Source organism: Aspergillus luchuensis, chromosome 7 (genome assembly GCF_016861625.1).
Source record: "Aspergillus luchuensis IFO 4308 DNA, chromosome 7, nearly complete sequence".
Classification (NCBI taxonomy): domain Eukaryota; kingdom Fungi; phylum Ascomycota; class Eurotiomycetes; order Eurotiales; family Aspergillaceae; genus Aspergillus; species Aspergillus luchuensis.
This window is the reverse complement of record NC_054855.1, coordinates 1,428,983-1,456,055: the sequence shown is the minus strand read 5'-3', so window position 1 is coordinate 1,456,055 and position 27,073 is coordinate 1,428,983. Positions and strand designations below refer to the sequence as shown.

The following is a 27,073-nucleotide window of genomic DNA, read 5'->3' as shown; positions in this document are numbered from 1 at the left end:
TAGGTGATGGATGATAAATCTGGGGGAGAATTAGGTGAAGTGGTCGGGATATGAGGTCAACACTTTCTGCTTCGTAATGTTTGTTGGATTTGCAGGGATCTGATGTCGTGACGTCAATCAGGATCAATCCAGACCTGGCTCTCTCTCTCTTCTATTGTGTGTTGATCATCATCGAGAGATAGTATCTGAGCGTGAATAGGAAAATGATATGTGTTTGTTCTAGAATCAACGGTCGTGGCGGATCAGACCGCCTGTATTATCATGATGATGATGGTGGTGATGATGATGATGGAGATGTCAGTGTGGCCAATATGAATGTCAAGATCATTGTTTGCAAGGCCAGGTTGATACGAGCGAGTCAAGCAATGATGTGGACTCCTGTCATTGGACTCCCCGTCTGCACAGTCCTTTGCTGGAGCGAGGGTGTGGCAGTAAACAAAGTTCCGGTGTTGCTATACAGGTAGGGACCAAGTATGGGCGCTGGCAGCCTGAAGCCATGACAGCGGTAGCGCCCTCCCGGTCGCCCCGAGGCAGTGGTTGCGGGTGTGAAGAAAACGAGTCCAGAGGGGTGGTTGATGTGGTTAACATTCATTGTCCTTCCTGGGTTGAGTAAGCTTGACTGATTAACTTAACCTTCACGAGCAAGCCTCGAGCAGTTAACTAGTTCAACTGCAGACAGGCTGAATCAGGCACTTGGTAGGAGATCTCCGTCAGGTCCCATCCCTCTCGTATTTCTGTTTTGGGGGAGAGCTGGATGCCATGTCAGATTCTCTCTTTCTCACTCCTCCCTGTTTTGCCCCACCGGCTGGATCCAGACATGGTTTGAGGGAACACAGCGACATTCCTTGACACGCTGGGCGTTTTCATCGTAGACGGATTGCTGAAACTGGATGGATCCAGACACTCATTCTGTACGAGGGAATTGCGATCGTCTCTTCTAAATATGTTCATTACTATCATTTGGTTATTGAGGGGTGAGATTATTGTTCTCAGCTGTATTCTCTTTAATGAAACATGAACAGACTCGATCCTCAACTGATAGTATCACATGACCCACTAGCCACGATAGTTGCTGACTAGTCTGCTGCTCCCCACAAAGTCCCCATCGAGGCTGTGTAGATACTAGTAGATAGATGTAAGGTTTCAGATAGACGACAGATTAACTGATAGCAAACCAAAACCAGCACGTTGATTATCTTCATGATAATCCAGCCCCCTCAACACGATTACGTACGATTTCCGCCCCCATACTTTCCCAACTAGCTGGACAACTCCGCGAAACACAGCCATCTCTAATACGTACTCAGCCAGCCAGGGGGTGATCATCAAGTACTGCGGAGGCGGAGGCAGGCAGGCAAGCAGGGCGTCGCCAAGAGCAGGACACGTTTGTCGCTAGCGGTCAACCCTCACAGATGGAATCAACACAAATAGCCCAACTTGGTAAGTTAGCTACCCAATTTTTGCGGTGGTGCCCTTGATCCTCCCTACGTGATCAGGGTTACTTGGCCAAGCCTGGCTTGGACGTGCGGCTCTCCGCACAGGCAGACAAAGCGCACACGCCTATCATATTGTGATGGGCAGGCAGACTTCCCCGGACTTCTACTAGTCGGCTTAGCAGGCAGATACAAAGTTGGTACTTGTACCTTGTAGGCACTGATCAATTAGAGGCGTGAAATGTGGCAGCCTGTGGGAACTTCATCGCCGAGTCCTGGCTGGCTTACGTGGGCTTTGCAAAGGCTGCCAGACAGAAAGAAAGGAAGCGAGATTATGCACGCGTACTCCATACAGTACGCGATATCCAATCCATTCAGCGAATTCGGAGGTATCAAGGGAGTGAGCAAAAGCAGGCAAATGTAAGTAGGTAAGATAGGAAAGGAAGGAAGTAGGCATAACTCCGTACCCGTCGTCGTATTCGCTTGGCTAGTTAACCTCCCAAGGTACACGCGCCTCGGCGCTCGCGAATTATTGACCACCGCCCGGATTACTGCTTCCGTGCACAGGTCAATCAATCCCTTTCCCCAATGTATTAGCATTAGCTAGTGCAGTGCACGCACTTGGGTCAATGCTCTTGCCTGCCAAACGCATATGCTCGACGCCGTAAACTTTCTAGTTATCCCTCGGGTCACAATCAGAGTGCATGGTGAATGCTGATTAGTATTCTGCGCGACCGGAATACGCGTCTACTTCCACGGTTGGTCACTTGGTATACATCTCGCTCAGGAACGTCGTTGTCCCCGAGAGTGGGGATGTGACTGGTGTCGTCGACTAGACCTATTGCAGTAGTGAGGCTGGCCTTGAAGTTAGGGGACTCCTGGTTCTGCACCGCGAGCTTATGAATCGGGGATGCTGATTTCAAAGCGGACAGAAGTGTCATTACTACAGACTACATAGTGAGTAGGTATGACGAGCTGGCGCATTGACCCTAGGCGGCTCATTCAGAACCAGCTGGCCCCTTTGGTCCCGTGGAAATAGCAACCTTCACGGATGATGGGAGAAAGGGAGCACAGTTAGTAATCGGGAAGTCTGGCATGAGACGGAGCGATGACTGGGCATCTGCTGGAATTTTCTAGGCTTAGAAGCTCCCGTCAGCCGGAAATAACGGCGCGGAAAGATTGGTCATCCGACGCCCCGTCCAGGGTTTTTTCTATTTTTCATCCCAAATAATTTTATTTTTCTTTGCTGGGCTGGGCTGAGCGGTGATCGTCCACACGGAGTTAGCGGGCGGAGCCTGGCCGTGACTCATTTTTAGGAGTGATGATTGGGTCTAGCGAGGGGCGGTGAACTAACAGTTGCCTTTTCGAGCGAGGGAAATCGGCCCTGGTGGATCCGGCACCCTCCTTCCGATCCACGGATGGGCATCGATGGTTTCTGCCTCCGAAGGTCCGATTCCATATCCCTTCTAAACCCCGGTGCGTGAGAAAAAAGGTAAAAAAAATAAACTAAGGTTAATAATGGAGATAGGATTAGAAAAACGGAGAAAACACTGAGTAACGAAAAACAGAAATCAGCAAGAAAAAATTATCAGCCTAGAAAGTGGATATATCATATTAAATTGGTCCCTGTCTCCCGGTTGATCATTTTTTTCTTTCCCCTACACAGGTTTACTCAAGTACATACACAGTACCTATTTCCTTCCTCCACATACATACTACATACACTCCCCATCACTTTAGGGTGACCACCTCAGACCGACTCTAGTACTGCTGTGCACCATCCTACATACGCACACAGGACATTACTCAAACCACATACCTCCAACACATCCGCTTTCCCCGCCACTACTGCTGCCTCATCCTGCCTGTTGTTGAACAGACAACCAGTGGAGACGCCTGAAGGAGCCAGGAACGGACGACGCATCGCTGGTCTGGTCGCGCCCATCCATTTTTTGCGCCGACATAGTGCAGAGAAACTATCTATTTTCCCATTTCCCATTTTTGACGCCGGAAACGAAAAAAAGCGGATCAAAGCGTAGTCGCGCCCCAAGATAAGGCGTCGTGATTTATTGATCCGCCTGCAGTCAACCTTGACTCACCGCCCCGCGATCTCTCCACCCGCTGATTGGCCCCCAGCCTGAGCGGCCGCCGGAAAAGGGAAGGCTGCCTGAGTCACCGCGCAGAGCGAACGAGTCACCTTTTGGCATTGAGCTCATAAGCACATCAACACGGTCCTCCCGGACACTTTCTTTGGCACCATGGCCTCTCGCTCTTCTTCTACTTCTACTTCTACTTCTTCTCCCTCTCCCTCCCCCCTTTCGACCTCTGCTTCCACCATCACTCCTAGTTCCTACTTCACCTCTCTCGTGCGGAGACGCCAACAAAAGAAAATGAGCATCACTCAAACATACTACCTCGCCCACACCGCCCGCAAGAAGCTCACCCGGGAAGCTTCGCGGGCAGACCATGACCTCCGCCTCCTCGTTGGCCATGCCAACCTTCTGGATTCCCTCATGCTGGAATTGGCCGATGCCGAAAGAGAACAAGAACGTTGGTTCAACCAAACCGTCAGCGGAGTGACCAAGACCTCTTCGCAAGGTTCAGAATCCCGACACATCCAATGGGCAGAAACCGTGGTCGAAGACCCCGAGGAGGACTGGGATCCCGAAGACCTCTCCGACGCCGACTCCGATGTCAGCGACTCCGACTCCGACTATGATGAAGATGAATATGAAGATGAATCTCACATCTATACCCCCGTGCGTCGGCGGGCCCCGTCACCTGTCGCCATCATCACCGAAAAGGAAGTGGAGGAGGATTACGATTCCGACTCGGACTCGGACTTTGAATACGATGACGCGGAAGATTTGGAGGAATTGACCTTGACCCGCTCACCCTCCCGACAAACCCCTCCCGACTTACTGTCGGACTCGGATGGGGAATCAGAAGACGACACCATGCCCCCGTCGCCTCCCCAACCGACACTTGAAACATTCAACGAGAAGGAACCTCAAACCACAGAGATCCCCCTCTCCCCTACGGATCTCGACAATGGGTATTACGTCCCTGGCCAGGCACGCAGCACGATTATCGAGGCGTACTGATTGTGCCCTGCCAATTGACGACCACGTCAATGTACCATACGTGATACCCCTCATCTATTGATGAATTGTTCTGGAACGGTTGATTTTGTTTTGGGCGAGTCGCCACTATCATAGCGGGTCCGGCGTTTTATTCTGCGACATGATAAAAGGAATTCTTTGGTTGGGCATTCTGTTTTGGAGACTACTGTTTTGCATTGTTCGAGATCGCATCCATCTACTTTTTTTGCATGCCCGAGCGCTTGGGCAGTGATTCTCTACTCTTTGATTTTTCCTTTCTTGGATCGATATGGTCCCCACAGTTAGGCCGCTGGGATAGACGGTCGAGAACATTAGTTTTTTGCTTGTCCTCTTCGGAGGCAAATATTAGATGAAACCCCATGATGAATGAATATCAGATTACAAAGAAAGACCAACCAAACCCCCCGTAATACTCCATAATAATACCAATAGATAAAGTAGATAGAGAGATATGCTCATCATCAACAACACCTTCCCGATGAGATTTGATCTTCACCGTAGATTAAAGACCAGCCCACATGGCCGCCAATAGCCGATTGATAGATGGTTGTTTAGTCCGTACCTGGTCTCCACTTTCTTGGAACCGCGACTAGTCAGTCAAGGTTAGGCCTCTCGCCTGAAGTGAAGAAGACATTGGGCGACGACTGTGATTGTGCAAGTCCGACACATCGCCGTCTCAACTCCGCTGGGCCAGAACCGGGATGGCAGTGCCGATCGCCCGTCCATCCAATCCACTCCTCAGCTACACCTTTTTTTTTGCTCCCTTCTGCTATGTATCTATCTCCATCCAGACCCCGACTTGTCTACTAGTCATTGAGCACACCGCCCCGTGATGCATCACATGGGCGATCGATCCCGCCCGGCGGATCATCACTGCCGATCCTGACCACAACTTTCATTTACTTACTTGTACTCCGTACTTGCTTGGTGAGGGAAGGTTTCCGTGGTGTTCCTTAGAAAAAGTCTACTTTGTACTCTTTATCCCGTCCGTCCCTTGCCCGGAAGTTTCGGGTGACGGATGTAATTCACATCACAAGAGAATTGTCTGGGGCTTCTCCGATCATGTGAACTTTCTGGTAGGGTCTTTGCCGTTCTCTCCGAAAAATTTCTTTCCCCTCATGGCTGAACTAGACTAGACCCTGAGAAAAAATAAAAAAGAAAAAAAAAAAAGAAAATTAGAGTCGCCGTTGATGTGGGTCATTCAGAATCAGACTATTACTCTAGATAGGAGAATTTATTTCCCTCATGATGGGGCAAATGGTTAGTTTAATTCGCGTTGCGAGGGGGGATACAGTGTTGTAGTTGGGCAGATATTTGCATGGTATTATTGGATTTTTTTTCTTCGTGATAGTAGTGATTTCCTTGGTGTCGCGATATTTAATTAACCATTCAGGAGGGTTGTGTACAGATTGTTTTGTCGGAGGGAGGAGGAGAGGAGTAAAAGAGAGGGGTAGTTTAGTAGCTGGTGGTGTTGTCTGATAGCAAATACTACTTACTAACTTGCCAGATGCTTGTCCTCTTGTGCGCCAATGACTCTGTCCCGTGGATGCATTAGTCAAAACCAGCATACTGTCATACTGCCATACTGTCCAAGTAACAAAGTAACTAACTAGTCAGTCGTTATAACATCATTGAGTAAACCCCCCCTCTCACCGCCCTGCCCCGCTTGGAGGATCTCCTCTCCTTTCCGGCTTTTGTGCTGCTTCTCATTCCTCTTCCGGCTTCCGCTCCGAGTGACCATCCCACTTCTCCATTCTCCATCCTGCTTGCTTCCATCCTCTCACTGACTGAGCAGCTATCATCCATCCATCTATCCTTCTACCTGCATCCACCCGATCCTCCCTCGCCAGTCCTCCCGTTCGAGCTCACCATCCAAGCATAATCTGCCCGGGGAGCTCCATCCTGATAAGCCCCGATACTTTGTACCGCCAAACCATGGTCTGCGTCTTGCGCATCGTACCACTGGCAGAACGTCTGGAGCTTCACGGTGGCTGAGCAATTCTTAACTTTAACTTTGTTATTCTCCGCTTGTCAGCCTGTATTCTTTGCAACCAGGCTACATCATCATACAACATAATCTCCGATAAGAAGTACCACCACCACCACCACAACCCCTCTTCCACCCCCTCACTCCCAAACCCACCCGGGCGCATTTCCTTGGTCATGTCATTTCCTTCACTGGACGGCAACGAGCCACTCCCTGGCCGTCCCAGAACCGCTTCTACCACGCGAGCTTCACGTGGAGACTCTAGGAGGAAATCCATTTCATTCAATATCGGCGGTTCCGAATCCCTGCCTCCCAGTCGCTCGGCAAGTGTCTCGGATCGCCGGCGTTCGCCTTCACAGGTGCCTACGGAGAGGGAGGCTAGACCTGCTACTGCTGCTGTTAGCCGCGGTCCATCCCCTCCTCCGCCCAAGTAAGTGCTGATACGTACTGGTCCTGGTTGTAATTATCGCTAATACGGTGGCTGCTTAGGACCTACGAACGGGGCGTCTCCTTCGATACCTTTGATAATCCCGACGCGGCAGATTTCTCCTTGACACTGAACTACAAACACAAAGGGTACCAGAGTACGCGGCGCAGTCGGACATTTCTCTGCGGCACAGATCAGAACGATTATTCTGACTTCGCGCTCGAGTGGCTCATCGATGAGCTGGTGGATGATGGCGACGAGATCGTCTGTCTCCGTGCGGTGGAAAAGGACTCCAGTATTGCGAGTGACGCTGCAGTCGAGGCGGGAAAATACCGGAAGGAAGCAGAGAAGTTGTTCGAACAAGTGATCCAGAAGAACACCCAGAATGAGAAAGCGATCAGCTTGGTTCTGGAGTTGGCTGTCGGCAAGGTCCAGGACATTATACAACGCATGATCAGGATCTACGAACCCGCTATCCTCATTGTGGGCACGAGGGGCCGTAATCTAGGTGGCATGCAAGGATTGCTGCCAGGCTCCGTCTCGAAGTACTGCTTACAGCAATCGCCGATTCCTGTTATTGTGGTGCGACCTACCACCAAGAGGGAGAAGAAGAAAAAGAAGCGTCTCGCAGATCCCTCCCGGCGCAACTACAATAATATACTGGAAATGAGTGAGCGACGAGGAAGCCACATCTTCGATAGAAGCTCCAGCAGAGACAGCAGTGTGTCAAAGCTGCCTGACGAGGAGGCTGCTGTGGCTGCTGCTCTCGGTCTGCCTTCAACTTACACTCACTCACGGAGCTCGCTCTCCACGTCGGAGCGAAGCAGCGTCAGTCATGACGAGTCTCCCTCGCCCCTGGGCTCACCTGATGCTGCTTCCCGAAGCCCTCTTGGCGGGAGCGTGGAGAACTCCGAGATCGACACCGGGTCAGATGATGAGCCTACCGTATCGCACGTGGAGAATCACAGCGACGGGACTTTGTCGCCAAAACAGGCGTCTGAGACGCAGGAGGTCCCAGGATTGTCTGAGGTCGATGCAGGCGCATTCACGTCCAGCATGAATGTCCCACTTATCGTAACCGAAGACTCTCCTCCAGGCGGCACAGAAAAGCAAACCGATTGAGCGAGAAGAGCCATACCGAACACCAACCTGGTAACAATCATTTTGGGTCGTTGCGCCCATCAACCAACACACACTCAGAGATCACATGTCTGAAGATAACAGGCAATTGAGCCCTTCCTTGCACGTGAGACTGTCCGACAGCTGCCACCTGAGAATACTTCTTGGTTCTATCACAGCATGATGGGCCGATGCTCACTTAACAAAGGGCATATCCAAGAAAGCAACCTGCTTCAAGCAGCGTGGATGCTGCTAGGGGCGACACTATGATGGACCCCGAATGATCTTTCAACTCACATACATATTTCATTTTGTTCACTTAGCGAGTTGTCGAGTCAATAGAGCGCAAGCACGCCAGTGCACACACACACATACATAACCTACATATACACACATAGATCAAAAATACCTGATCATAATCAACAATGTAAACTACCTATATGAGCTACGTCCATGCATGCATCGTTCCAAGAGCTTCAACTATCAATATATGTTGTTCATTCCTACTACAAAAACAATACTAGTATCTCACTCAACCATAACCCTTCCCTATCTCCATCTCCTCTTCAAACCAAATCAAAATTAAACTAAGCATATCAACTGGAGAAATAGATTACCACTCACTCACTCACTCATAGTCCTTTACCTCGAAGACATACACACACACACACACACACACACATGCATTAAAAACTATAAACATGCACCATCGATAAAGCCCAGAGACATACATCGTTATGTTTACTATAAGAGGTGGGGGGAACAAGTACAAGATACTAACTACACATTCCTCTCTCCTCCTTCGTGGTTATTGATATGAATCTACCTACAATGACAGGTAAAGTGAAACGAATGTAGGGGTTGGTGATGGGAATGAGAGTAATTGAAGAGTAGGCCATCGCGAGCGATGAATACTATCACAAAAAACACCACTACAACTACTTGGCTCTCATCTAAGTTATCAAAGCAAGATGTTATTATATTAGAACAATGAAGAGATGGGGGGAGGGGGCCTTAAGTATGCCGAAGATCCGGATGTCGACAAGAAAATAAGTTAAGTAGTTGGGAAGAAGGATATTGAGAGGAAGAATAATGGAATAAGGACCAAGAATGGAAGAATAATGAAGAAAAAAAAATAAGAAGAAACTTTTCTAACGAGATTTTGTCTAAGAAAGTAGAAAGAAAAGGAAGAAGAGCAACTGCAGGGACACTGCAAGCTATCGCCAGCAACACACCGAAACCCAGTGTAGATGCATCAAATGCAGAAGTGAAAGAAAGAAAGAGGCAAAAAATAAAAAACAACGTGACTACTAAAACTTGTCTCTCGCATGACATAAGTAAAAACGTCGTGGCTAGCCTGCAAGTCCCGCCCCGGTGGTCGACGCTGGTTCTCTGCTTCTTTTTAATCGAGAAACTGCAGCGTCGTTTCGGAGAGGAGAAACCGTCAAAGCTCTCCGGGTATTGAAAATGCAAGGAAAAAAGAAAGCAAGAAAAAGGACACATAGAGCAATACATGATATGATAGCAATAATGGAAAAAGAGGATGGTCAAAAGCAAGGGCATAGCAAAGGTCACCATGGACACTCCTGCGAACCAAACCTATCTCGCTAGATTCAAGAAACCCCCACCTCCGTTATGGGTCGTAGCAACAGAATTGTACAAGAGAATGTCGGAAGTCCCCTCTATTTCCACGGGAATAATATGAGCGACCGATCTTTTTGGTTTTCGCCGAAATCATGGACGAGAAGATTAGGGAGGAATGTTCATTTCAAATCACATGACGGACATGGTCGTGACTAGGTGTCAAAAAAGAAGTGAGGAATTTTCCAGAAGAACGGAATCATTTTTCATTATCATTGCGACAGAATCTATGAGGCCTCCTCACCGTCCTTGGACGGGGTCTTGGAAGGCCGGCGCTCGACCGCGGGTTGCGACTTGGTCAGCAGAGGGGAGGTAGGGTTGGAGGGAGGGGAAGTGGCCATGTTGTCACGGTCTTCCAAGCTTGCCAAAGCACTAGAAATATATTAGCATCATCATGAAATAACAACTTCTGGGCTCACGAACCTGAAGGCATTGATCGAGGACGCGGCCTCCTTGTCTTCCTTCTTGCCGGTAGGAGTGCCCGTGCGGCTGCTAGCAGCACTGTCATCACTGCCACGAACCAAGTTGCCACCAGGGCCCAGATTCTTCCGTCCGCTGTTGCTGCGGGAGCCCAGCATGCTGGAGGGGCCGAAAGACATCGGCTGGTTGGTTTGACGAGAGGTGCGAAGGCGGCGGAGATCGTCACTGCCGACCTTGCTAGACGCGAAGTCTTGCGGGGGAGCCTGGTTACCATATCCGCTGTAACTGCGGGCATCGCCACGACCCAAGCCGGGGCGGCTACCACGGTTGGCCTGTTGGCGAAGACGCTCCATCTCGGCTTCCTGTTGGGCACGAGCAGCCTGGTAGAATAGTCAGTAAGGGAACAACCTACACATATGGAAGACCAAATACGTACCTCTTCACGGATCTGTTGGATCGTCTTGGGACCCTTGTCAGCATCCTTGGACTGCCAGCGAGCGGAACGCAGATCCACGATATCCTAATGCGAGTGTTAGCAGATGTGTCGCCAGCCAGTATGTCAGCGGTAACGGGGAACTTACCATCAGCATGAAGCGCAGACGGCTGGGCAGGCCAGGAGTCTGGATCATCAGACCGATACGGTGGAAGTAGGCGTTCATGAAGGCGTGGCCCTTCTCAGAGGCATCGAGACTGGCACCAATGGTGCGCAGCAGACTGGTCAAACTCTCAACCTCGGCCTCATCGGGCATACCTTCGTAGTCGACAAGCTTCTTCACACACTCGTGCATGATACGCTCCGTCAACATACCCAACTTGTACAGCTCACCAATGAACTTGACGAGACCCAGACCACGACGCTTAGCGGCGGCAGCCTTGTAGTATTCGTCAGACATCATGGCGGCCTCCTCGGTCTCACCCTCCGGCTTAGGGGGCAGGTTGACCTTCCAACCACGCTCGAACTCCTCCTGACAACGGTTGAGGAGGTACTTGCGGAACAAGCTACCACCAGCGACAACGTTGCCATTCTTGTCATGGATGTTCTCATCCTTGATCTCAGCACTCATACTCTCAAGCATGCGCTTACAGAACTTCGCATAGATAGAAGCCCAGTGAGCCTCGTCGGTAGCCTTCTCGAAGGTAAGCTGGATGACCTGGCGCAGGGTACGTCCATCGGTCTCGTCCTTGGACTGAGAGACGATTTCCAAGAGTTGGCCGGAAATACGGTCGAAGTTCTCGGGAGTCATCTTGTTCAGAGCAGCCTTGACCTTGCGCTGCACCATATCCGGAGGCATGTAAGCGGCGCCGGCAGGAGTAGGCCCAGCAGCAGCAGCAGGGGCTTGGCCAATGCTGCGAGGCTTCCAACCAGTAGAAGACACCTGCAGAGCCTTGACTTCCATTCCAGCAGTAAGAGGCATGGACTTGGCCATTTCCTCCTCCTTCTTGGCGTTCTGCTTATCACGCTTGCTGCCAGTCCGCGTACCGGAGCGGTTGCTGGAGCCAACACGAGGAGACGAGGGCATACCGGGGTGCATGGCGCTCGCAGAGTTGGTGCGGCTGAGACCAGGAGCACCAATGCCGAGACCGGGACGTCCGAAGTTGCCGAAGGGGTTGCCCATGGAAGAAGTGCGTGCGGCGTTCGACATAGCGAAGCGCTCGGCAGAAGTGGTACCAGGAGGCAAGTTGGAGCGGCTGGGGGCCTGGCCGAAGTTGCCCATCTGGAAGGGGGCGGCACCAGGGCGCGAAGAATTGCGGCCACCCATCATGGGCGTCCGGGCGGACTGAGGGCGAGAGGAATCACTATCACCGACGGTCTCACGCACGCGCGCATCCCAGTCAATGGAAGGCTTCTCCTTGAAGACACTCTGGAACTGCAGCAAGAACTCCTTGTTGTAGTGGAACTTGCGATCGGCAGGGGCACTTGCGTTCAGCGCAGGGTTCGGGGAGGCGATAGAATCAGGATAAGTAATCTTGCTGAGATCATCGACGAACCGAGCAGAGTGCAGAGCCTTCATGGCTGCACTAGGCTGAGGAGGCTCAACGGCCTTGGTGGTCTCCAGCTTAAGGGCAGCCGGCTTCTCGCGCTTGTTGGCACTGGCGGGCTTCGCGGGAGGTCCCATTGACATGTCAGAAGCGGGAGTAGCGGCACCGCTGTCTCCAGGAGTGCTGGCCTCGGTAGCCGGGAAACCACCCTTCTTGAGAGAAGCAAAGAGATCCTTGTCCTTGGACTCCTCTTCCCGCTTCTTAGCACGAGCCTCTTCCAGGGCCTCGGCTTCACGCTCAGCGTTCTTCATGTTGGCCTCGTAAGCCTCGAGCTCCTCCTTCTCCTTGCGCTCCTTCTCTTCCTTCTCAGCCTTCTTCTTGGCGTAGTAGGCCTCTTCAGCAGCACGCTCCTTAGCCTCAATCTCGGCCATCTCGCGTTCGATGGCATCGTAGTCGATATCGTCATCGTCAGCAGGGGCAGGGGCAGGGGCAGGCTTGGAAGGCTCCTCAGCCTTGGTCTCGGCGGGCTTGTCCTTCAAGCTCAGATCCTCAAGACCCTTGCGAGCCGCTTCTTCATCCGCAGCCTTCTTCTGTGCAGCTTCCTCCTCTTCCTTCTTCTTTTGAGCCGCATCCTCTTCGGCCTTCTTGCGCGAGGCCTCTTCCTCTTCCTCCTTCTTCTTCTGGGCCGCTTCTTCTTCCGCCTTGCGACGCTCAGCCTCCTCCTTCTCGATTCTGTCCTGCTCGATCTTCTGGTGCACCGCGTCTCTCAGCTCCTTCTTCTTTTCCTCATCCGTCTTAGTGGACTTGGAATCGGTGCGAGTGTGGTCGGCACTGCTGCCGGTACGCGGGGGAGGAGTCGAGGTCGGGGTGGCAATCTTGACAGGCGAAGGAGTGACACGGGCCGGAGAGGCCGGGGCCTTCTCGAAGGTCTTCACGGCGCCACTGCCAGGATCCTTGATGACAACGGCATTCTTCTTGGCCGTGGGGATGACGAAAGAGGACTTTTGAGGGGCGGGGCTGTTGGAGGAACGGCTGGCATTGTGGGCATGAGCGGGGCCAGGAGCGCCAGCCGGGGGCTGACCTTGACCCAAGCTCGAGCCGGGCCGATCGTTCGAATGGGACGGGCTACGAGACAGAGCTGTGGCCTGTGCGACGGGCTGCACCGGGTACTGGTTCTGCATGTACGGGGCCTGAGGGTTGTAAGGAATGCCCGGGCGAGGCTGCGGCGACGGGGGCATGTATGGCACACCGCTCACGTTGTAACCAGGGTAGAAGCCGTAGTTCGGGTCGAAGGTGGGATATCCCTGCTTTGATTTTATCATGGTTAGATAGCGTTCAAAATGGCCGCTTTCTGGCGCCAGATTCGGAGGCAAAGTTATGTGGGGGCTATGGGTAGCAGAAGAACGTGGGGGGACCGGGGCACGGGATGTTCCTTTCTTGCGGTTCAGGGCGCCACCACGGCGTGCAGGCTTTTGCAAGGGATGGGGTCTCACAGGTTGAGGGGGCATGGGTTGGCCATAGTAGGGCTGAGGCGCCATCTGGGGATGGGCCATCGGGACCTGGTTCATCTGAGGAGTGGCCGGGTGCGCATTGGCCAGCGCGGGACTGCGACTCGCCTGGTGAGGAGAGTTGGGGAAGGGCATCGGGCGCGGCTGGTTAGGGAACTGAGGGGCCATGTTGGGACCACCACGGGGTTGATTGGGGGTCGAACGGAAGCTGGCGTTAGGCGAGTAGGGGATCTGTCCCTGGTAGCTCGACTGCGAGAATCCACGTCCACGACCGCCCTGGTGGTGGTAGCCGCCGCGACCGCCGGGACCGCCGCCCATGTGGTTGCTCATGTCGCTGTGGGTCGACTGGGAGGATTCGCGACGCAGATGGGTCGACTGAGCGCCAGGACCAAGGGGTGCCTGAGGAGCCGGGCGCATCTGTTGCTAGCGCATAATTGTTAGTCACAGCATTTCACAGGGTAGGTATGCAGTCGGAATGCCAAGCAAAAGAGATGTGATCCGCAAGATTTGCCCCATTCCTAGCTAGGGAATTCCACCCGATCTGATCTTCTTTTCTTCCACTCGACGAAGGATTTATTTTCTTCGATGTGGAAAAGATGGTGGAAACCAAAAGGGAGAGATAAATGGGCTCGTAGAAAGGATAGACAAGAAGATCGCCACTTACGTTGTCACCAGAGTCACCGAAGCTGCCAAAGTTCGGGACGTTGCCCTGAGACTGATACGACGACGGCGGTGGCCGGCCACCGCTCGAGGCGGGCTGCGGGATGGGAGAAGGCGAAGTCTGGGGAGAAGTCACGCGAGGGTTCATGGGCGGAGTAACACCGAGACCGGACTGAGGCTGGTTAGCCAGGACAGCGGGATTGCCCATGTTGGGAGATGACTGCTGGTTGGCGGCGAAGCCAAACTGCAGACTGTTCGGACGACCGGTTTGGCCACCGTTGGGGATGTATCCCGAGGTGCCAGCGGAAGTGATAGTCACGGAAGGCTTTCTAGTGTGGTCGCCCTGGGAGGCCGGGGCCGGGGCGCCATTGACGATGGTGACGCCGGGGGTTTGGGATTGCTGCATGGGTTTGCCGCTCACAGGAGATGCTGTAGTCGACTTCCCATGTTGCGACTGGCCGCCCACGGTGACGGGAGCGGCGGTCGAGTCCGTCGCGGACTTCTTGGTGGCGTTGGCGTAGGAACGAGGAGCCGTCGTCGAGGTAGACGAGGGCGTAGGAACCGGCGCCTGAGGCGAAGATTTCCCACCCACTGAAGGAGAGGAAGTGTGTGCGGAGGAGGCGGCCTGAGTCGAGGTGCTCTGTCCTTGAGGTTGAAGGCCTGACTTGGGAGGGATCGAGCTCATTAGACAGGTGATACGCGAAGAAGGTTCAAGCGCTGATAGTTGAGTTTAAGATGGGGGAGGAGAGGGTGTAAGAGAGGACGGAAAGGCTGTTTTTGACAAGAAGACGAGTGCGTTAGAAAGGCGTGAGGCTTTTCGGAGGGGGAGCAAGGGTGATGTCAAGGGTGTGTGTTACCGCAGTCAAGAGGAACACGCTCTAGAACCGCACATCCAAAGATTATTCCCACACGAAACGGGAAAGGAATCGAAGAGAGGGGTGATTGGGTCGTCTGCGAAAAGACGAACGAGATGGGGAGGGGAGGGGGGAAGGAAGAAGTGAAGACCACAGAACAAGAAAGATATCACGTCGTGGTCAACGACGATGGGTCTGGGGAAAGAAAAAGAGGAAAAAGGGAGAAGAGGGAAAAAAAGAGGGGGGAGGAAAAAAGGCGAGAAGTTTGGAGGGAAAAGATTTCGGTTCCCTATTTTTTCCTTTTGGTGTTTGACCGGTAAAAGTTGGTGGTGGTGGTGGTGGTTTTTTTTCTTTTTTTATTTTTTTTTCTTCTCTGGTGGTGCTTTTCTTTCCCTTCTCACTTTTTTTTTTTAAAAAAATTACCGTTCGGGTTTAGGCGTAAGGACATCCGCCAGAACCACACCAAACGGGTTGTAACTTGTAAGTGACTACTCGGAACAACCCACACAACAACACACAGCAACAAAAAGAGTAGGTGTGGGCTAGAACCACGTCAATAATTTCCCAGCTTTTTTAGACCCTAGTCAGAATGAAAAGGAATGTGCGACTAACAGAAAAGATGAATCACCCCATTGTGATTTGAGTCAGACTTGGACTTAGTGACTGTGCCATCTGATTGTCATTTTTGGCCCTACACAATACACCAGAGGTACATCTTGACGCGGAATCTCCGCTCCATCGGGTCAAGGCGGCGACGGCCACCGGAGCCAAGGATGTCACTAGGCCAAGAGTGGTATCATTGGGGGTAAATAACCATTAACCAACCCTCTTTCATTGAGCATTACTGACTAACGGACTAGTAGTACTGTGTAGTTAACTAGTCTAGTAAGTAAGTGACCAAGATCTTGTCGCTCAGGCTCGCACTGGCGCTTCCTGGTTCAACCTTGGGACTGACACCCACAGAGTAAAGTAACATTGTCCGTGGCGAGTCGCTATCCTAAGCGCGTATATTACCCAGTAAAATCATATGTTGGATGAGAAATGATGTGTTAGATCGGAAAAGGCACCGCAAATTCTTTCTCTTCTTCTACCTACTATCTATCTTCAATGCTCATCATCATAATTAGTTAGTAGTGAATGGGTGATCCAAAGCAATGACGCTGGATGCTATCATTTGACACCTCAGGCATAGGGTAGGTTTTGGCGTTTGCCACACAAAGCAAGCAGCTTACTTTCCAATACCGTATGATACGGTCATGGGAATCATTCGGCAGCACCACCACACCTTAACTTACTGCTGCTTGATTGCTTGTGTTACTTGCACAACTTCTTCAGCTGATGGATTATCCCCAAGCTGAACGATATCTTTTACAATTTTCAATAATAATATGGCTTAGACAGGATTTCCTTACTCAAGATTAAGCATAAAAGGGAAGAAACATGAACTGAAGAACTGAATAATAAAAATAGAAGACGGAAGGGTATATATCACAAAACCGATCTTCCCTTCACAACGCCCGAGCACCCAACCATGCACCCCCGATCGCCCGGTCAACAAACCAAAACCACGTTAAGCCCGATTTCCCAGCATTCCAAGCAGATACCGACATGCATCCAGCCTACCACACACCGGCGAAATCCCATCCATCCATCCATCCCTATCGATAACTAACTACTAAGCAAGAACAGACAGGCAGACACAGACCAGGTAGACACCGCAGGTTTATTAATAGAAAGTAATCTTTATTTTCTTTTTTTTTTTCTTAACCCATTAATACTTCATTGGGGATTTGTGCGATCTCGCCTCATCCCGGCTATGCAGAAGAGTTAAGGCCGTGTTGTGTTTTTTTTTCCCTTCCCTTTTTAATTCCTCACATGCTTGGCTGACTGACATCGGCCAGCCGGCCGACAATACTAATACTAGCCAACTAGTACTAGTAGTAATCCACTGCCTATTCCATCTTTCCTGCCTTGATTGGGCCGACGCTATTGACTGCCAGCATGTACTTAAACGAAGAGTAACTAGACAAGACAAACTGCCTTGGTTATGGAAGAGATACCGGTGAATGAAGTATCCAGCCTCTCTTTGTCTCTTTGTGAAATCATTCCCATTCTTCTGTCCATCCCCTCAAGATCACATATATTCACCCATGATTTCATTCTTCCTTTCCTTCGTTTCCCTCTTGTTGTTCACCTTTCCCATTATTGAACCCCTCCTTCCACACCATATAACCCCCAGCTGACACTAACACCCCCCGCACAGTGTTCAACACCGGAGCCGCCGCATACCCATTCATCGCCGCGCTTTGCAAACACGCCCGGACACTTCGTGCGACAGGATTTCCCAGGTAGGATTGGCTCCATGCTGCCAACGACCCTATAAGCAATGTATCAAGTGATCGGGGTCAGTAAGTTGGGTAACTAAAGTAGAGTAACTCCGTTCCTAGAACCTCGAAGAGCGGTGAATAGTATGTAGTAAAGCAGCAAACATATAGCAATATCACCCCGGAGTTGCTATGGTATAATCAGTTGCATTGTAGACATACCTGCCCATGGCCCCAACCGACCATATCCCACCAGGTTAAGCAACCCTCCCGGGTAGACAATACCCACGATGCTAAAGATTGTCTGGTAGGGATGTTTCACAACATAGTCTTTTGTCGCATTCCCCGCTCGGGCGATTTGCGGCTTCGCAGCATCCACGTAGGAACCGGTCCGGTTGGCGAGTTGAGTCAGATTCAGATTCAGATCCACGTTCGTCACATTCAGACCCGTAAGATTCAGACTGGATGTATCGGAGAGATGTCCTGCTACTTGTTGGAGACGTTGGATGGTTGTCTGTGTGGTGTTAAATACAGACCCCAACCCCATGAAGTTGCCTGTCATTGCTGCGGAGGTGAGCGCTAAGAGATGGACGAGGGTGAAGAGGAAGGTGGTAAGTTGCATGTTCAAGTGTGATGGCGCTGCATTCAACGGTGGCGGTGCTTGCGGGGATCGTTGGTGGTTTTTTCCTGAGCCTTGAGGGAGGGGTAGATAAGAGTTGTTATTAGTAGCCAGCTGCGACGCAAGGCTGTCGGTATCTACGTGGTGGTGTTGGTTCGGTTGGGCTTTTCTGTACAGTGACAGGGGGCTCGTGCAGAGAGGCTGCGGCAAGGCGCATTTACTTCGCATACGTCGCTGCTACTTCTGTTTCAGCTGGATTGCGGCTGCTTTTGCTTGAAAAGACATCCTGCCCTATCAATCTTGCTTTTTCATTGAAGAAAGAGTGCTAGTCTCATGCAAGAGAACTGTCTGCTTGGTCTAGATATTCAGTGAGCCCGACTTCTCGCGCCCTCGTTCCCATGGTCTACACCCGAGGATCCAGCTTGCTCCCCACTTGCAAACCAACCAGAGGCCCAGTTGCCGCTGCTTGTGCGGCCATGCGCATCGGACGAGCGTTCCTGAGTATCCTCATGCTCCACATGAGTAAAAGAGTTCTCGCTGCGGTTCTTTCGCAGCGGTGCACCACCGTACGCCAGGTCATCCACCTCTGCGCCTGCACTGTGCAGGTCGCGCTCCTCCTTGGCCAGAGCGCTACGCAGTACTTCCAACATGTCTCTTTGGCTCGAGATATACTTGGCCTTATCCGCACGGGACATGGACGCGACCTCCCGTGGCAGTAGTGTTCCGCTGGCAGACAGCTCCTCTCCGCGTGCTTCAGCACTCTTGCCAGATGCAACTGAAGCGACCGCAGAGCCGATTGCAGAGAGCCAGTCGTTGCCTGTAGCTGGGGCAGTGCCTCCAGCGGCAGTTGGAATATTGAACCGGGACAAGAGCGACTGCGCATAGGCAGCCGGGCCAGTCGGGGGCGGAGGAGATGCGGGACGTTGGGCCGGCAAGCCCAGAATATTTTCCCGAACGTAGTCTAGGGCTTGGTAGAAATACTGAAGTCCTAGAGCCTTGGCACGCTCATGGCTGCGGCCAATGAATTCCTCAATTTCACGCTCATGGTGCTCTAGGAAGGGGTCGACATATTCCTGATATAAACTCCGAGCTCCCTGCGTTTGGGGGAGAACAAGATAGGAGAAGAAAAAGAGTCGGAACCAGCTATAGAACGGGAACCTGCAACAACCTGTCAGCAGACAACTTTAAGCATACCCTGATATTGTCTCGTGGCCGTACCATCCCAGAATGAAGATCGTCCATGACTCCGCCATCAGCACGGCCGACAGAACGACCCAATACATCAGCCATGGTGCCAGCTGGGAAGGGTCGCCAGTCCGGAGGGCTTTGTAGGAAGCAAATATAGGAAGCAGGATCGTGATGATTGAGCTAAATGCATAACCTTGTTAGCATATGCATAGCGTATGAGAAAGTGCAGAGAACAGCTCATAGGGCCGGGGTGTCCGGGGTCGACCGGCATCGCCGGGACTCGATGACGAAAGACAGCAGGTAGTACTTACGACAGAAGGTCCGCAATAATACCGAACATGATGGGCGATTGTAAACAGTTCGATCCGTTTGCTGAACTGAGTTCCTTTGGAGAGAAGGGTGCTAGGAGGGGGAAAAGAATTTATCGGTAAGCTGAGCTGCTGCTGGATTGCGGGGCAGAAGCTTCACGCGACCAACGGACCGACACAAAGGAGAGCGGCCAGCCGCAAGAAAAGTCTAGTACTTGAAGAATCTTAGCGGATTGGCCTGCAGTTTCCAGGAGGGAGGATAAGGTGGTAGTAAAGAAGGAATGGAAGTAAAAATCGGGGAGAGAAAAGGCCCAAGACGGAGCGTGGCTGCCTTGAGAAACTGGGGCCAAGCCACGATGATCCATCGAGCCCTACAATGGTACCTACCGCATTAGGCAAGTATCGGTGCGGATGCCTTAACTCAGCCGCGTGGCTCAGGCGACCGAGCTCTCTTCTTTGGGACTAGTTCCATCCTAAGGGCAGCCTGCCCACCTTGCCGTTTCGGGAAATGCCGCGGTCTTGACGTCATGAACATCATTATCTACATAATATGGTACAGTTCTATCCAGCATTTTATTACTTATGAAGAATGACTTGAGTGAATAGGACATCTTCAAGGCAAAATCAGCAACTTCAATTTGACTCCTCCTTTAGGAGTTGTCTTTCAGATGGAGAGTAGTACTAGTACTAATACTAGTACTAATATATATATGCTGCTACCATGATGTATTAAATGTGATGATGATGATGTTCCATACAGCTTTCACGATGGGGGTAGTAGTGCTTTGGAACTGAAGAGAAAAACCATTGTAACAAGCCCCAATGAAGAACTAATCATATTACCCATCTACTAAAAGCCTACTTTAGCATTGAATGATAATACAATGCCATCCTTCACTGCCAGAGCGGAGGGCTCTCCCTTAGCATCACAAAGGCGGTGGGGCTGAACTGCCGGTCATGTTGTCGGATGACCTCAGTGCCCAACAGTCGCCCTGTCTTCTGGACTCGTCAGAACAACCTCGCCCTACGCTTTGGAGCCAATTCTGCTCATCGAATTCAGACCCTGCTACTAGTTGTCATTGGAATCAGACAATCTCACCGAAAACTTGTGATTGTATATCAATAGCACTCGCCGCCTGATCCTGCTCGCCTGTCGCACGAGACTATCCTTCCCCTCATATAGGTGGCGGCAGCTCACTTGCCTGACGCCAGAGTTCAAGAATACCCCTACTACACCAATACCCCCTTCCTACCTGCATCCTCTGTTCCTCAGAAACGTCGCAATGTGTATCGCGCTATTATCCACCGCACATCCTTCCTATCCCTTGATCATCGTCAACAACAGGGATGTACGCGACAATTATTCAAACCACATGCTCGGATCCGTCCAAAACTAACGGCGTCTAGGAATACATACGTCGACCGACATCTCCCGCTGACTGGTGGCCTTCACCAGAGTCCAATATCTTAGGTGGCCGTGATCTAGCACGAGAGCCACATGGAACATGGATGGGGGTGACCAGAGAAGGCAAAGTGGCAGTATTGACCAACTACCGCGAAAATACATCAGAACAAGCCATTGGGGCGAAGAGTCGGGGAGCCATTGTATGTAGCTGGCTTGGTGCGCCTTCTGACGAGAAGCGGTCAACCCGGGAATATGTGCAGGATATGGTTGCGAGTCCCACCGCCAGGAATGTCGGTGGGTTCAGCCTGCTCTGTGGATACATCAATGAGCCCCTGGCAATCGTCTCCAATCGCTCATCCACCATGGATCAAATTGCATGGGTCGCCACGAAATCGGGCCAGACGTTGGGCCTCAGTAACACAGTCTTCGAGGATCGCACATGGCCTAAGATCCTTGACGGCGAAAGACTAATGAATGAAGCCATTGCTACGCACGTGCAGGCTGGGGAGGACGAAGATGCTCTTATTACCCGATTCCTTGATATGCTGAGCACCAATACCCTCCCAAAGCTCTCAGAAGATGCGACTGCGGAGGACTACCTTCCGTATTTTCGGAAGAGCATCTTTATTCCTGTCCTGGGTGCTCACGAGAAACCCCCCAAGCCGGCAGGCACAGTATCTCCTGCGTGTGCTGATAGCACGCATGCGAATGGTGCTGCGGGCGGGGGGCACCATGCAATGGATCTGTCATTCCTGCATGGGCCTTATGGAACTCAACAACAAACGGTAGTCCTGGTAAGTGACGATGGACGTGTGCGGTATTTTGAACGCACACTATATGACAACGACGCAAACGTGATCCCCATCGGTCAGGGTGATCGATCATTCGAATTTCATGTCGGTCAACACAGCAACGAAGCCGACAGAATCTCATGAGTCGCCGATGGTATGTCCTGGGGTGCTCCGAACAGTATCCATAGCAATCTAATTCTCCGCTCACGGCCTTCCAATCGGCCTCGGTGATTGTGGCTATGTAAATATTTATAACGGCGTGCAATATAACAAAGCCCTAAAATAGTAAACCAAGGTCAATAGCTCCGGGAAAGTCGATTGCGATATGGAGTGAATTAATAGTAAGCCTCCTAGAAGCCAGTAGAAGCCGGCCATTGCCACGATCAATATTTAGCCGGCCGAAAGTGACATGCCATGTTTGCTTCTAGAGTTATTCCAGGTGGAACTAACATCGAGGAATCCTGAAGTCCTGGCAGATTAGGAGGTAATTCATATTAATGGCTCAAGGGGATTATTGTACTATTGATTTTTTTTTAGCCTGCCTCGGGGTTAATTTCAGCACGTGTTTCTCAGGAGTCGCTGTCACCTCCGTGTCCTGAACAACCTCTCCCGCTCACTCCCCTCGCAATAATGCCCTCATTATTGCCCCCAATTTGCAAGACTCTGCATCCCCCACAGCAGCCAGATGGTATCTCGCTAGAAGAAAGCATGAGATGTCAATAGGTCGACTGAGGACGGCATGATTTCCACCGACGGTCCCAGTGGGTCTCCCAAATTCTTGTCTCACCGTTGGATACAGACGGGTCGGCCAGAAATTACCATTGAAGAAACCAGCCTGGACAGGAGGGCACAAAAGTGATCAATCAATCTGCAAGCCGATATGAATGCTAATAGACTAACGGTATTCTTTGTCTTCGGGCCTATTGACCAGTTCCGTGCTCCCACCGGCCCGGAAGAAATTTAATTAACCGTGGAATCACTCCACCAACGAACAGGAAGCTTAGGCTGCTAACTCGTTTCATCTTAATCAGATCTCCTGCGCGATGCCATGGTATGGCCCCACGCCTTCCAGGCAGGCAATTTTCGCCCGGAGAAATGAAGGATGACTGACACGGGGCCAGTGCATCCCCTCCGATATGGTCGCAACAATGCGGGCATGGCTGTTTCCATTAGGTGGCTAAGCCTTGAGGTGTAACAACGGTCTACGCGCTCTCTCCACCACCACCCCAGCGTTCTACAAAGGAGTTCGGGGATATGCCGTAGTGACTACCGACACTCGAGCATATTGCTTGAAAGTCACATTTTTTCAGCAGCTCAAAAGCTGCTTTCCTGGTTCTTTTTTCCTGTTTTCCGCCCGTGGCGTATCCAGATATTAAGGGTCGCTCAGGGACCGGCGCTAGCCCAGCGCCGGCCCAGTGCCCTTATTTCGGAGGAGTCGGGCGAGATGTTCTCGACTTCAGGGAGTCCACCCTAGTGGATGGATCCCCTGGCGGGCCACAAGGTAACTGTCTCAGAGAAAGCACCTAAGGCGTTTGCTGAGATTAAGCTGTGGGACCAGAGAAATGATAGGGAATTATGGGATGGTTGCTTTTGCCCGAGTGATCGATTATAAGTATGGGGAGTCCGAACCGTTCGTTCGTTCTACTTGGCACATCACAATCAAGACTGGCTCTTGACATTCATTACTTGTCTTCTATCTTGTGTTTTCACTCCTTCTTTCTTACCTTTAGTCATTCATTCCTTTGATCGACCAGTTCGACGTACATTCTTTTCAAAATGAGAATCAGCAACTTGATCGTTGCGGCCTCTGCCGCCACCATGGTGTCCGCTCTCCCCAGCCGCCAGATGAAGAAGCGTGACTCTGGCTTCAAGTGTATGTGATGTTTGTCTGAAGTTCGATGCATTAGTCTAATTGATGTAGGGGTTGGTACTAGCGAATCCGGCGCTGAATTCGGCTCCGCCCTCCCCGGTACCCTGGGAACCGACTACACCTGGCCCGAGACTTCCAAGATCCAGGTCCTGAGAAACAAGGGCATGAACATCTTCCGTATCCCCTTCCTCATGGAGCGTTTGACCCCCGATGGCTTGACCGGCTCTTTCGCTTCGACCTACCTCTCTGACCTGAAGTCGGTATGTTGTCGCTCATGCCCTTGGTATCATCGTCGTTATGACACTAACCGGTTACACAGACCGTCGAATTCGTTACCAACAGCGGTGCCTACGCTGTCCTTGACCCCCACAACTACGGACGTTTGTAAGTAGATACAGTTTGCTGAGAATGAATGGCATATGATGGCTAATAACTTGCAGTGATGGAAGCATCATCGAGTCCACCTCCGACTTCAAGACCTGGTGGAAGAACGTCGCTACCGAATTCGCCGACAACGACAAGGTCATCTTCGATACCAGTGAGTAGACCTTCTATACCGGTTATACGAAGAGGTATCTAATTTAAATAGACAACGAGTACCATGACATGGAGCAGTCCCTGGTTCTGAACCTTAACCAGGCTGCCATCAACGGTATCCGTGCCGCTGGTGCCACCACTCAGTACATCTTCGTCGAGGGTAACGCCTACACTGGTGCTTGGGACTGGACTACCTACAACGATGACCTGTCTGGCCTGACCGACAGTGAGGACAAGATCATCTACGAGATGCACCAGTACCTTGACTCCGACAGCTCCGGTACTTCGGAGACCTGTGTCAGCTCCACGATCGGCAAGGAGCGCATCGAGAAGGCTACCGAGTGGCTGAAGACCAACAACAAGCAGGGTATCATCGGTGAATTCGCTGGTGGTGTCAACTCCGTGTGTGAGGAGGCTGTCGAGGGCATGCTCGCGTACATGTCCGAGAACTCCGACGTCTGGGTTGGTGCTTCCTGGTGGTCTGCCGGTCCCTGGTGGGGAACCTACATGTACTCTCTGGAGCCCACCGATGGCACCGCCTACTCCACCTACCTGCCCATCCTCGAGAAGTACTTCCCCAGCGGTGATGCTTCCTCCTCCAGCTCTGCCTCTGCCTCCGTTGCCGCTGCTACCTCCGCTGTTTCCACCACCACCACTGCCGCTTTTGAGCAGACCACCACCCCCGCCACCCAGGTTGAGATTGCCTCTTCCTCTTCTTCCTCTTCGGCCGTCGCCGCCAGCCAGACTACCCTCAGCAAGGTTAAGTCCAAGTCCAAGTCCCCTTGCAAGCTGTCCAGCGCCACCTCCAGCGCCGTCTCTAGCGCTGCCGCTGTCACCACCCCTGCCGTCGCTGCCACCACCCCTGCCGCCGCTCCTACTTCTTCCAGCGTCGCTTTCGCCACCACTTCCGTTTACGTTCCCACCACCACTGCCGCTGCCCCCAGCCAGGTTAGCTCCAGCGCTGCTGCTAGCAGCAGCGGTGTCGTCGGTGTCAGCGACCCCCAGGGTCCCTCGGCCACCAACTCTGCTGGTGAGGTGAACCAATACTACCAGTGCGGTGGTATCAACTGGACCGGCCCTACCGTCTGTGCCAGCCCCTACACCTGCAAGGTCCAGAACGACTACTACTACCAGTGCGTTGCTGAGTAAATGCACTCACTCCGGCCGTATTTCTATCCGAAAGAGAGAATGGGAAGAAGGAAGGAGGACGAGGAGGTGATATAGAGGGTCCAGGATGAAGTTGTTCACGTTCTTGTATATAACTTTGTAAACACTATAAATCAAAAGCGACCCGAGGTCCCGTCTACTTTCACAACAAATGTCCCATCTAGAGCATTACTAGGTACACCTCATTCTCACACCTCATAATATTTGGTATTATAGAATTGAATGCGTAAGCAATACTACTCTGAAGTAAATAGTCCGTTACACACCACTCGTCCCGCCCGGGAGAGAAAGAGAGAGAGAGAGCGGGGGCCGTTGAAACACCGACCGAAGCTGAAACGCAAGATCCACCAGCCCACACCCTCAACGGCGGCAATTACGGCACATTGTGTGGCCCATCGTTCGTTCGTGACAGGACTTGGATAAATTGTGATACGCAAGAAGGAGGAGTACGTTTCAAGAATGTTTTCGGATATAACGGGGAGCAGACGGAGATACGCAGTCTAGAAACAGTATGCTTTCTAAGAAAGAATGCTGTGGGGGGCTTGTAAGCGGATGGTGAACCAATTAGGGTAAATTGTTTACCCGGGTAGAGTGGACTCGTTCTTTATTGTTTGTGATGGAAGGTAAGGTGATGTTTGTAGTAGTATAGGTAGTGGTAATTGAAAGGGGTAGGGGTATGAGTTCTACTGGATAAATGGAGAGTTTCCCGCAGTATTAAAATTATCAGATAGCAAGATCATATCAAAAGCGAGATTTACCTGTTCGCTGATTAGTAGTCTTCTTAGTACTGGTCCTGACGAGGTAGATGTCACCTGACCCAGGGGGATACTCTCTGTTCTTGCCCTCACTTTCCCCTTACTATCCCTTCACTATTACCTGGGAGTGTTTTATGCTGCCTTTGTTACCACTATGCGAGTAATATCGGTGCATGGAAAATGCTGCTGTTCGCAAAATACCTCCCGAATAGCCACTACCGATGGAGGAAGTTGGCCTTGGGGACAGTGCATCTTCGTCTGTGGCACCACCATCATGGCCTGCATCTTTCGGAGCAGGATGCCTTTTCCAGCAGGCGGTAGTAACTTAGAGAGTTTGTTCAGCCAAGCGAGCACCAGCATAGCTCTCAGTTCATTGGAAAGACGAAGTATCCTGCTTGCAGTGTTGGGGAAGAAGTGGAGGCGCTGAGAAGGGATTGTCTGCCTCACCCCGCATCTCCGCAATGCCCTGCACTTCTTCAATCCCCTCAAGGGTCTTTGATTGGCGGGTCAATACTCCCCGCACCACTTGTTATGTCGCTTGCAGTATGACTTCTCGGGATTGAATTATTTGATCTCACTCTTAGGGGATAAGATAATGTACTCGCGCTGATGTGCCCACGCAGCTTGGCAGAGCAACCCAGCTATGAGTAGGTGGTCTCGAAACAAAGGAGCAACAAACCTGCTGCGCACATTTATCACGCTCAAGACCGCTCGCTTGGGCTTTTCATCGACAGTATTCAGCCGATCATGTTGATCGAAACCTCGGAGATATCGCAAGAAGTGCATAGAAGATGGTTTCTCTGCATGACGCCACATCGTGGAGGGGCCCATAAATGCTGATATCCTGCGCTATCCTACCGTCCATCACGAGCTAGCTAGTCTATAACCGAGTGTCGCTAGCCACCGCAATACGCATTTAGGTACAGTTATGAAGACCGTTGATGGCTGCGAGGTGGGG

The 27,073-nt window shown here is 51.6% G+C and overlaps 7 protein-coding genes across 7 annotated transcripts; 4 read left to right on the top strand and 3 right to left on the bottom strand.

Moving 5' to 3' along the window:
• Positions 1-3,691: 3,691 nt before the first annotated feature.
• On the top strand, positions 3,692-4,537 carry AKAW2_70543A (uncharacterized protein; the record flags this gene model as incomplete). The annotated part of the gene is made up of 1 exon (XM_041683137.1): positions 3,692-4,537. One exon carries the CDS (start codon positions 3,692-3,694, stop codon positions 4,535-4,537), a length of 846 nt encoding a protein of 281 aa, XP_041547427.1.
• Positions 4,538-6,718: 2,181 nt separating this feature from the next.
• AKAW2_70542A (uncharacterized protein) lies at positions 6,719-8,091 on the top strand (the record flags this gene model as incomplete). Its single annotated transcript, XM_041683136.1, has 2 exons — positions 6,719-6,972; positions 7,032-8,091. 2 exons carry the CDS (start codon positions 6,719-6,721, stop codon positions 8,089-8,091), a joined length of 1,314 nt encoding a protein of 437 aa, XP_041547426.1.
• A 1,865-nt stretch (positions 8,092-9,956) lies between these two features.
• Positions 9,957-14,982, bottom strand: AKAW2_70541S (putative eukaryotic translation initiation factor subunit eIF-4F; the record flags this gene model as incomplete). Its single annotated transcript, XM_041683135.1, has 6 exons — positions 9,957-10,101; positions 10,153-10,529; positions 10,586-10,669; positions 10,731-13,433; positions 13,623-14,054; positions 14,302-14,982. 6 exons carry the CDS (start codon positions 14,980-14,982, stop codon positions 9,957-9,959), a joined length of 4,422 nt encoding a protein of 1,473 aa, XP_041547425.1.
• A 2,325-nt stretch (positions 14,983-17,307) lies between these two features.
• On the bottom strand, positions 17,308-18,322 carry AKAW2_70540S (interferon alpha-inducible IFI6/IFI27 family protein; the record flags this gene model as incomplete). Its single annotated transcript, XM_041683133.1, has 2 exons — positions 17,308-17,528; positions 17,698-18,322. 2 exons carry the CDS (start codon positions 18,320-18,322, stop codon positions 17,308-17,310), a joined length of 846 nt encoding a protein of 281 aa, XP_041547424.1.
• A 137-nt stretch (positions 18,323-18,459) lies between these two features.
• Positions 18,460-19,622, bottom strand: AKAW2_70539S (HVA22/TB2/DP1 family protein; the record flags this gene model as incomplete). Its single annotated transcript, XM_041683132.1, has 3 exons — positions 18,460-19,252; positions 19,313-19,462; positions 19,594-19,622. The coding sequence occupies 3 exons, from the start codon at positions 19,620-19,622 to the stop codon at positions 18,460-18,462; spliced, it is 972 nt and encodes a 323-aa protein (XP_041547423.1).
• A 1,251-nt stretch (positions 19,623-20,873) lies between these two features.
• On the top strand, positions 20,874-21,930 carry AKAW2_70538A (NRDE family protein; the record flags this gene model as incomplete). The annotated part of the gene is made up of 2 exons (XM_041683131.1): positions 20,874-20,939; positions 20,998-21,930. 2 exons carry the CDS (start codon positions 20,874-20,876, stop codon positions 21,928-21,930), a joined length of 999 nt encoding a protein of 332 aa, XP_041547422.1.
• A 1,890-nt stretch (positions 21,931-23,820) lies between these two features.
• On the top strand, positions 23,821-25,342 carry egl3 (putative extracellular endoglucanase/cellulase; the record flags this gene model as incomplete). Its single annotated transcript, XM_041683130.1, has 4 exons — positions 23,821-23,916; positions 23,976-24,040; positions 24,097-24,194; positions 24,246-25,342. The coding sequence occupies 4 exons, from the start codon at positions 23,821-23,823 to the stop codon at positions 25,340-25,342; spliced, it is 1,356 nt and encodes a 451-aa protein (XP_041547421.1).
• Positions 25,343-27,073: the final 1,731 nt, after the last annotated feature.